The 10,320-nt window shown below is 38.6% G+C and overlaps 1 protein-coding gene across 2 annotated transcripts; it reads left to right on the plus strand.

Moving 5' to 3' along the window:
• Positions 1-3,546: 3,546 nt before the first annotated feature.
• serpinb1 (serpin peptidase inhibitor, clade B (ovalbumin), member 1) lies at positions 3,547-9,985 on the plus strand. 2 transcript variants are annotated; one of them, XM_075486029.1, is made up of 7 exons: positions 3,547-3,725; positions 4,562-4,738; positions 6,733-6,870; positions 6,957-7,074; positions 7,571-7,713; positions 8,087-8,254; positions 9,363-9,985. In XM_075486029.1, exons 1-7 carry the CDS (start codon positions 3,597-3,599, stop codon positions 9,768-9,770), a joined length of 1,281 nt encoding a protein of 426 aa, XP_075342144.1. In that variant the 5' UTR covers positions 3,547-3,596; the 3' UTR covers positions 9,771-9,985. The 2 variants fall into 2 exon arrangements, with proteins under 2 accessions (XP_075342144.1, XP_075342145.1); XM_075486030.1 differs by having other exon boundaries at positions 4,565-4,738.
• The last annotated feature ends 335 nt before the right edge of the window (positions 9,986-10,320 follow it).

Below are 10,320 nucleotides of genomic sequence, written 5' to 3' on the forward strand. Positions count from 1 at the left end.
GCCATGTGAGTTCGCAGCTTGTTCAGCGGGGATCAAGGTGGAGGACATGCTGAGTAGGACCGTTCTGAAAGCCTGCGCTCACAGTTCAACAAAAAGAAAGAAACGGGACAAACATTTATTTTCACAGTCTTGTAATCACACATGATATTGGAATAAACTGAAATAAAATCGGCATTGTTCCAGAGTGGCAAAGCACCAAAGGCAGCTTATTGAGATTTTCAGTTTGTATCACAGATTATTGCATTTTAATTAGGGCTGGGCGAGTTAACGCGACAATAACGTGTTGACTAGTTAATTATTTAACGACGATAAATATTTTACGCGCATTAACGCAGGTTTTATTATTTATTTTATTGAAAAAGTCTGTTGCTCATAGGCTTTTATTTTGTAAAGGTCTGTTGCTGTCTGCTGCGGAACAGGAAAAGAAAGTAATCGGCGGATCCACCAAACATGGAGAAGGGTACGGAACTTTTACTCGGCCATTTTCATTTTAAAGTTCTTCCAGACGGCGGAGTCGACAGAACCAAAGTCATCTGTAAACACTGCCGAGTTGAATTGTCTTCTCAGCGTAGTAGTTCCAGTCTAAAATATCACTTAAAGGCAAAACACACAACTGATAGCAGCAAGTCATTCAAGGAAACAGACAGTGGAGCGAGGCTTCTACATAAAAACTACAGAAAGATGCTGATGTTAAAAGTGTGTTTGCACAACAAATGTTATGGCACTTTCATTCATATGGCAGCACATTTAAAATAAAGCTAAATGCTAAAAGCTATACGCTACTTTTGGATTCATTTTTGGATTTTGTGTACAAATGCGATTAATCGTGATTAATCGGGGAAATCATGTGATTAATTAGATTAAAAATTGTAATCGTTGCCCAGCCCTACTTGTTATATGCTAGTTTGAATGCTAACAGGATTTCTGCTGGTAAATGTGGAAATATTTTACATCTATTACGATGCGCACCCATACCAGCTGATTGAGCTTTCCAAGAGATGAAGTATTGCCTGGAATAAGACCCCAAATCCAGATGTGTTGAAGTGAAGATGTCAAGGATGCAGAGCAGGAACAAAATGGGGAAAAAAGGAGGAGGAAAATTTGCATTATAATAATAATAATGATGATAATAATGCGAGATCACGGGCAGATGAATGGATGAGCTTGGAGCAGCTTTGCAAAAAAGTTGTCATCTGATTTTCCTCTAATTCAATTTTGTCATCTATTTATTACAATAATAAAACATAAATGACGCATATTTATGCTGCAGCAACATGATTAATGAAGTATTGGATTGTAATGTGCATCTCAATGGAATATCTGTTTACCGCCTGTTCATTGCAGTGCATTGAATAGTCGTTTTTAAGTTAAATTAAACTTAAAAAAATAAATAAGAATAAAAATAAGTGAAATTTAACTAATAATATATCAAACTTAATTACTAATGTAATTCTCAGACACAACCACATGTCAGTGAAAAGTCATTATTCCATGTTGTCTGTAGGACAAAAGGTACACTGACAGCTTTATAAGTCAATTTACAGACTGACACCTGATTCAAATATTTAAGGATAATTAAATGATTGTTGTCACTTTAACGCGGGTCCAAGGGAGGAGATGACGTTTCAAAACTATTCCCCACAGAATGACGCCATTCTGGCTCCCTCTAGTGGAAAATCAGTCATTTGCTCTGTGTTTAAAAACCCCAAGTTCCCATAAGAAAAATGAGAGGTGAGCTTCTGTTTTCAAACCATTTTTAATATTTGACCCAAATTCTCATATTTTTCAGGTAAAAAACGCACCCATTTAGAATCTTTGCGTTTTCAGCCTGCTTTTTGCTTTCTTGCACGATTAAAATCAGTTTTGTCATTTTCTGTCGAGCAATTTTTGTCAACTGATAAGAAAATACTGGCTGAACAGCATATATTCATTTCCCCATATTATAGCATCGGGATCAGCACCAACAACACTTTTAAAGAGCTGCGGTGTGAGGAAGAAGGACATCTGGAGTCCAAAGGTTGACAATAAACAGAAAGGCTTATCAGGCTTCAGCGGTTACCATGGCTACAATCCTGTGTGGATGGGTGGAGACGAGACGTGACTGCTATGCAATGAAACCACATGCAGAGAAACTCCTTTGTCATGAAATAAGTAACCTCTGCTCTTATTGGGGCGTGACAGCAGGTTTAATTGATCACTTAAGTCCATTTACTCGATTCAAAAATGCAGAAATGTTGCATAAAATCTCAGTTAACATGTCCTGCATCAATGTAAACAAATGAAAGTTAAGGTTTAATATTAAATCTGCTAAAACACAAAAAGATATATAAGTTTTGTATACTGATATGCTTACAACTTATGATTATATTAAGTAAAATGTCATGACTGCTGAGTTCTTTTAAATTTTGATTGATTGTTTTTTTTTATTTATTTAGTCATTTATCATTATTATTATTATTATTATTAGTTAGAAGTAGTATTTTTATTAGAATTGGTATTATTATTGTTGTTGTTAATATACAATCATTGTAAATATTAATAATTTTTTGAGCTACTTGACTAATTTGAATTTCCCCCATTGAGGGATGAATAAAGTATTTTTCTGTTCTATTCTATTCTATTTCTATAACCCAAATTACTTATCAGAGTGAAATAAAATAATATCAAAGTCAGTGTTTTTATTAGAAAAGGGGATAAATATCCAAAAGAATTGAGTACATTTATGTTATTGATGATGGAGAATCAGTGGTTTTCACTTTGCCTGCCAAGTTGTTATAATATACCAGGTGTGGGGGGGTCTCAGGTGGTCTTAATATCCAACATTAAGACACAATAATGTGTGCAGAAAAGAAAAATATCGAGTAATTACACTGTTAAGAAGATATTCCAGTAGTGTTGGCTGACATCAACAGAATTAAAGGTTTCCTCTCCCAAACAGACCAGGAGAAACTCATCCATGCATTCATCTCCAGTAGACTCCATCACTGTAACGCTCTTTTAACTGGAGTTCCCAAAAAGAGCATTAAACATCTGCAGCTCATCCAGAACGCTGCTGCTGGAGTTTTAACCCGGACTAAGAGATCTGAACACATCACAGCAGCTTTAACATCTTTACTCTGGCTTCCAGTCAGTCACAGAATAGACTGAACGATATCTTTGAATTTATCTGCTTGTTTTTAATCATTTAAATGATTTTATTTGTTTCTCTTTATATTCTTTCATGTATTTTTAATGCTTCTTCCACTCCCTGCTGCAATGCTTTTATTTTATGTGAAGCACTTTGAATTGTTTTGTACATGAAATGTGCTACAATTAAATATGATTTGATTTGATGATATGGGTGGGGTTGTGCTGAGCTTGCCTCCACCCTGCTCCACCTCTCTCTGAGGGTCAAAACCCCCAAAAATCAGACCCCTGTCACACCTAAAACAGGTTTCTGTGTGAGGCAGCCCCGCAGCAGAGCACCGTGCTGCTGTTTCAGTACACTTTTTTTTTTTTTTGTCCGTGTCAGTGACTTATCGCCCAGTCACGCGTCCACACCCACAGCCCGATTTGCACTCAGCCGCATCCCACTGAAGCAGGAGGTCTGTGCGCCAATGAGCTGCGGCCGCCCGACACGAACACGCGCACTTTTAAGGGGAAGTCCTGCGTCTCTCCGCGTTTTGCTTTCTTTTTTCCTCGCGCTGAGTTTATGCGAGCTGAGCGTGCCTCCAGAAGAGAATCAGGTAAGGTAACCATTTCTACAATATGCCGTCAAACAAGGTGACGAATAAGCGCGTGCACCGCCCTCTGTCCACGCCAGCTCGTGCCATGTAAAGTTGACGTATGCCTGTTTATTTTTCGAATAAGCTTCGCATATTTGGACAAAAACAAGGAGAGAAACAGCCAGAAACAGAGCTGCTGAGGGGGCTCTTCCTGTCTGAGTCGTAAAATAAAAGCAGCTGTTCTTCCGGCTTTCAGTCATGGTGTCAATCTACGGAAGTTTGTCTGTGCCATCAGAGTTTGAATATGAATTACTGATATTGAGTTTTTACAGCATCAAAATCAGACTTTGAATTTTCAAAACCAACAGTGTAAAAAAAAATTATTTCTAAAAACAAAAATCAGTGTAAAAAAAATCAACTTCAAAAAATTCAGTGGAAAAATTCCCACCGTTTTTTATTTTTTATTTTTTTTTCCACTGAATTTTTTGAAGTTGAATTTTTTTCCACTGATTTTTGTTTTTAGAAATTGATTTTTTTTTTACACTGTTGGTTTTTCAAATTCAAATTCTGATCTTGATGCTGTAAAAATTCAATATTAGAAATTCGTATTCAAACTCTGATGGCACAGAAAAACTTCCATATCAAACACCCATTAGATGCACCGCGGCTTTTCATCTAAATGTGAGGATTAAGAAGATGTGTGGCTTTAATTTTCTGTCACTGGAGGGAACCAAGTGTTTTTTGCATTCCCTTTCTGTCCCACAGCAGTGATGTCCGGCTGTCTTAAATGCGTTCAGCTTTGAAATCTTTCTGAAAGACGTTTCTTTTTTGTCTGCCTGGATTGTTTTTTTGCACAGCAGAACTGCACATCATCAGTCATGGCCGCCAACACAGATTTTGGCCTGGAGTTGCTCCGCACCCTGAGCCAGGCAAACCCCACCGGGAACATCTTCGTCTCCCCGCTGAGCATCAGCTCAGCCCTGGCGATGGTTTACCTGGGAGCCAGAGGAGACACCGCCGCTCAGATGGCAAAGGTCGGCACGCCGTCACCCCGATAAGCTCGCGTTCTGACCCTCTCATTGTGGGCCACAGCCCTACATCCTGTGATCTGAGACCTTTACTACCTGTTTGAACTCGGGTGTGTATCCAGGCATGAATGGTGAGGTGTGTCTGGGGTGCGGCAGTGACTGCTTGTCATGTCACCTGTACTTTGACCTCATGAACTGCCTCTGGAACAAGATACGCATTGTTTGCTGAAAAGCAGAACCTGATTTAAAAAAAAAAAAATGGAAAAAATGGAGCCAGTCTTATCCAGAAAGAGCTTCTCTTTGTCCCCGACTGTTTACCTTTCATTAACGGCCCATGTGTTTTTCATTTCCAGTTCCACAGCTCTCGTCTAAATGTTTTTATCAATGACTTAAAGGGATAGTTCGCCTCTTTTGACATGAAGCTGTATAACGCAAAGTTATATAAAGTTATAAACTTTATATAAAGTTATATAAAGCAAAGTTGTTTAACGCAACGTTGCCTACCATATTGCAAAAGTTCCCTTCACTAAGTTCAAGTCCGAAATAATTCTTCAGAAGAAAAATGGCTTCAACATAAACCCGTCTGTACAGCAATGATGTCGAGTGCGCGCAATTTATAGGAGTCATCGCAGATACATTGAAAAAAAAAAGAGACTTCTGTGCTAATTGCGAACAGTGAGTACATGGCATTCCTAATCGTTCAGGAATGCGTCATCGTGTACGGCCGTATCTTAAGGAGAGGAAGACCGGTGAATATACTGATATATGTATATATATATATATATATATATATATATATGTATATATATATATATACATATATATATATATATATATACATATATATATGTATATATATATATATATATATATACATATATATATGTATATATATATATATATATATATACATATATATATATATATACATATATATATATATATATATATATATATAAAACCCAACCCAACTACAGGAGTTGGCCATCCGAGGGCCATGTGACTGCAATGGAGCATAGTCCATAAGACATTGAGCCATGAGATGTTCAGTTTGAAGCCCTTAAAACACTTGCAATTTTAATTTAGATTTTCTTTTTATTTCATTTATCTTCAGGCCAGTGAAGCACTTTAAGCACCAACTCTTTTTCAGTAAGTTTCAGTAAGTAGTTAGTAAGTTAAGTTCAGTAAGTTTCTAGAATTGTGCTTCAAATAAAGAACTTTATTTTGACCAGATTTTAAAATAAATAAATAAATAAAGTGAATCTGTAAAACTGCAGTGTTAGATGCAATGCGTTTGAAAATTTGGGTGCACCTAACTTTTGTGCTGGTGCACCTAAGAAAAAAAGTTAGGCGCACCAGTGCAACCAGTGCAAAAAGTTAGTCTGGAGCCCTGGGCTGTACGCAGTGATACGAAGGGAGAGAAAATAGTGCCAAGCGATTGTGAGGTCTGACTTTTTCCTGGAGAACCATTTTGTGATGCAAATGTATTACTCTTTTGAACGCATATTGTTTTGAGAAGCAAAACGCTTTATTTTTTAAACCCCAGCCAACTAGCCGGACTACCTTCATCAACACCAAAACGAGGCTGGAACTCTGCTCACAGGACGCAGCAGGGGGTAAGAAGATGTTCATAAATGATGTTGCTGATATGGGATGTCATACAGCTTCATGTCAAAAGAGGCGAACTATCCCTTTAAGGGATGCACAAGACTGTTTCGACACACTTCTGTAAATAGTCAGGTTCACTATGTACAAAAATGTACTTTTGTGGGAATTTTTGGGGGATTTGTTGACCTATACATTTTTGGAATCTGCAGACCTTTGGGGATTCCAAAAAACAATGTTGCCACTTGAACAGACACCTGCATGGCGCCCGTGTTGAAATTCCAAAATGGCCGCCATACAGGTGTCTGTGTCGGTTTCCTCTCTGTGTTGTTTTTCGGGTTAATTTCTACCGTCTCTGATGACTGTTTCTTTTTTCATTTCCACATCAAACTCAGGCCCTCGCATTCAGCTCCGGTGATGACGTTCATGCAGATTTCCAGACACACAACGCCAGCATCAACTCCCCAGCTGCGTCATACATCCTGAAGCTCGCCAACCGTCTTTATGGAGAAACCACCGCTAAGTTTCTCCCTGTGAGTTTAAGAAATGGCTCATCGAGTACTCTGGTTTAATAAATATTCAGACAGTTTGACTGGAGCTGTTTATCGTCTCTCCGCAGGAATTTCTGGCAGCCACCGAAAAGTACTACCAGGCTGACCTGAGTGCTGTGGATTTCATCGGAGCTCCAGAGGCCTGCAGAGCTGAGATCAACAGCTGGGTGGAGGAGCAGACGGAAAGTGAGAACACGCAGCTTTAAGCAGTCAAATACACTGGAAAAAAATCAGTCTTACCAAGTATATTTGTCTAATTTCTAGTCAAAATATCTCATTACACTTAATATGAGACACAATTGCCTAACAAGTACTATTTCAGCCAGATATAGGGACTTGTTTTAATACAATACATCTGGAATATCTTGTTAAGTGAAAAAGTCTTGAAAACAAATTGTTTTGAGTCAGATTTCATATGAAACAAGCTTTTTTTGACATTTGAAGAGGTTTTTAAGCTAATTTCAAGATCACTTTTAACTCAAAAGTCCTAAATATCACATCTTATTTCAAGAAATCTGGACAAGCCGATTTTCACTAGTTCCATTGGCAGATTTTTTTGCTTATTTCAAGCAAAAACGTCTTTTATTTGTTGTTTTTTTTACTTATTTTTGGAGGGGCATTTTTTCCAGCGTATCCAGCTGACTGTACGCCGGTGTATTCAGAACTGTTTATCTCATTTCAGATAAGATAAAAGAGCTTCTGAAGCCAGGAACGGTCACCACAATGACAAGATTGGCTCTGGTCAATGCCATCTACTTCAAGGGAAACTGGAAGAACCGCTTTGATGTGGTGAACACCAAAGAGATGCCCTTTAAAGTCAACGAGGTAAAGACTAATGTAAACGTAAATGTACTTTATTTATACAGCTCTTTACAGACAATCCTTACGGTGTACCAAAGCGCTTTACAGCAGGTAATAAATAAAGAGAAGAATAAGTAAAAACAAATAAAAACAATAAAAGAACAGTGAAAGCAATAAAATACAACAAAATCGATTAAGATAAAATAAGATAAAAGTGCCCTGGTAAGAAAATGTTCATAAATGATGTTGCTAATATGGGACGTCATACAGCTTCATGTCAAAAGAGGCGAACTATCCCTTTAAAAACATTTAGAATGTAGAAGGAGCTGAAACCCAGGCGGATGTTCAGAAACGAGGCCCACAGTCTGATCGCTGTAATGTTCTTATTGTGCGTCAGAACGAGACAAAGACGGTCCAGATGATGTACCAGATGAAGAAGCTGCCCTACAGCTTCATCCCCGAACACGACCTGCACGTCCTGGAGCTGCCGTACGTGGATAACGAGCTCAGCATGTTCATCCTGCTGCCTGAAGACTCCGAGCACGGCTGTACGCCTCTGCTGAGGGTAAGCGTCCGACAAACAACTGCCTTCTTCTGTCTTCACTCATCAAATAGATTTGTCTTATTCATGCTTCACTAGGAGGAAAACTTAGTCATATTGAAATGGTTTATTAAGACCTAATACCACTGTATCAACCTTAACATTTCCTCTCAGATGAAAGTTTTTTTATCCAAGTTCCCATTAATTTATAGACCATCGAACGGCTTTTTAAATGCTTCCTCTTAGAGGAAAGTTTATCCATGTTTGTTAGCTTTTGTTAGTTTACTCAAATTACCCGTTATAGTTATACCAATCCTACCAGGGGTGGAGCAGTGATTTTAAATGTGGGGGGGCACATGAGCGCCGCATCAAGCCCATAGACACGACGCAGAAGTTGGCATCCGATTCGCAAATTAAATGGATGGGCATAAAGGGCCATTTCACTGCATTTTTTGCATTTTGATCGCCCTAAACTAGGTCCTGTATGGAAACTACAATAGTTACACTGCTCAAATCTGGATAGAATTATTCTAAAGAGGCTATAGATTCATTAAAACCTTGTTTAGGATTTGTGAAACCTTTTTCTGATTTGTGAAAATGCCCATGAATCCTACTGTTAGCTAAAATTACTTTTGCTCTGTTATAGATATACCAATCCTACTGTTAGCTAAATTTGCTTTTGCTCTGTTATAGTTATACCAATCCTACTGTTAGCTAAAATTACTTTTGCTCTGTTATAGTTATACCAATCTTACTGTTAGCTAAATTTGCTTTTGCTCTGTTATAGTTATACCAATCCTACTGTTAGCTAAAATTACTTTTGCTCTGTTATAGTTATACCAATCCTACTGTTAGCTAAAATGACCTGATTGATGTTCTGTATCTGTATTTCTGTGTTTGATTTTTTGATGTTTTTATTTCTGTATTTCTGTCTGTGTTGCAAAGCACTTTGGATCGCCTTGTTGCTGAAAAGTGCTATATAAATACATTTCACTTCACTTTAAAGTTCACAGGTTTTATTTTAGATGACTGTGACTCAGCGGCTCCCAAACGGGGGCTTCAAAGTCATATATACGTCAGATCTAGTGAGAGCAAGAGTCCCTGTAAGATGTTCTTTTTCCCCCCGTTTCAGCTGGAGAAGGCGCTGACGCAGGAGAAGCTGAACGACTGGACCGACAGGGAAAACATGGACTTGGACATGGACATCGTCATCCACCTGCCAAAGTTCAAGCTGGAGGAAGACTACGAGCTGAACGAGCCCCTGGCTCACATGGGCATGAAAGATGTGTTCTGCTCAGCCAAGGCCGACCTGTCTGGCATGAACGGCGAGGGGGGGCTCTTCTTGTCTACGGTGGCCCACAAGGCCTTCGTGGAGGTGAACGAAGAGGGCACCGAAGCAGCCGCCGCCACAGCCGGCGTGGCGACGTTCTGCATGCTGAGGGAGCAACACTTCATGGCCGACCACCCCTTCCTCTTCTTCATCAGGCACAATAAGACCAAGTCCATCCTCTTCCTCGGCAGGTTCTCTTCTCCTCAGTAGACGGAACCGGCCGAGGAAGATGACGGACCAGTTCAAATGTAATGCTTATTGATTGAAAAACCTCTGTATGTTTTGTCTGCTTTTGCATTGAAATAAGAGATTATTATGAGGCTTCTCGAATAAACACAGAATAAGTTTGCTTATTTTTGACTTAATTGTATGTTCTTTAGTGTTTACGTTGATTAAAAAAAATTACAATCCTTAGAGAAATGTAACTGGACTAGTTTCCTATTTGTTTCAATGTCTTTGTTTCAGACTTTTACAAAAAAAACTCTCATGAAGAACATTTTTAAATCTATTCAAATCTAACACTCTAATGCACAAAGTTATCACACAGCAATTCAAATAAACGAATGAAATGTCAACAGCAGGAAACACATTCTTAAGGAATGATAAACAGCAGCTAACAAAGCAGAAGCTGAGGTAGTTTACCTCCAGGCTTCAACTTCAGGTGACACCTGTGGAGGTGCTCCTTAAACGGCTGGATTTCTTCTTCTATCCACCAGAGTGCAGGAATATCTAATAATAACAACAAAAATAGTTTTGTGCA

This window comes from Odontesthes bonariensis, chromosome 15 (assembly GCF_027942865.1).
Source record: "Odontesthes bonariensis isolate fOdoBon6 chromosome 15, fOdoBon6.hap1, whole genome shotgun sequence".
NCBI lineage: Eukaryota > Metazoa > Chordata > Actinopteri > Atheriniformes > Atherinopsidae > Odontesthes > Odontesthes bonariensis.

Excerpts from the sequence above, each read along its gene's own strand:
- serpinb1 (XM_075486029.1), top strand. The coding sequence starts at position 3,597 with ATGAGCTGCGGCCGCCCGACACGAACACGCGCACTTTTAAGGGGAAGT. Across the intron at positions 7,075-7,570 it reads GGTGGAGGAGCAGACGGAAA|ATAAGATAAAAGAGCTTCTG; the intron begins GTGAGAACACGC and ends ATCTCATTTCAG. Across the intron at positions 7,714-8,086 it reads TGCCCTTTAAAGTCAACGAG|AACGAGACAAAGACGGTCCA; the intron begins GTAAAGACTAAT and ends ATTGTGCGTCAG.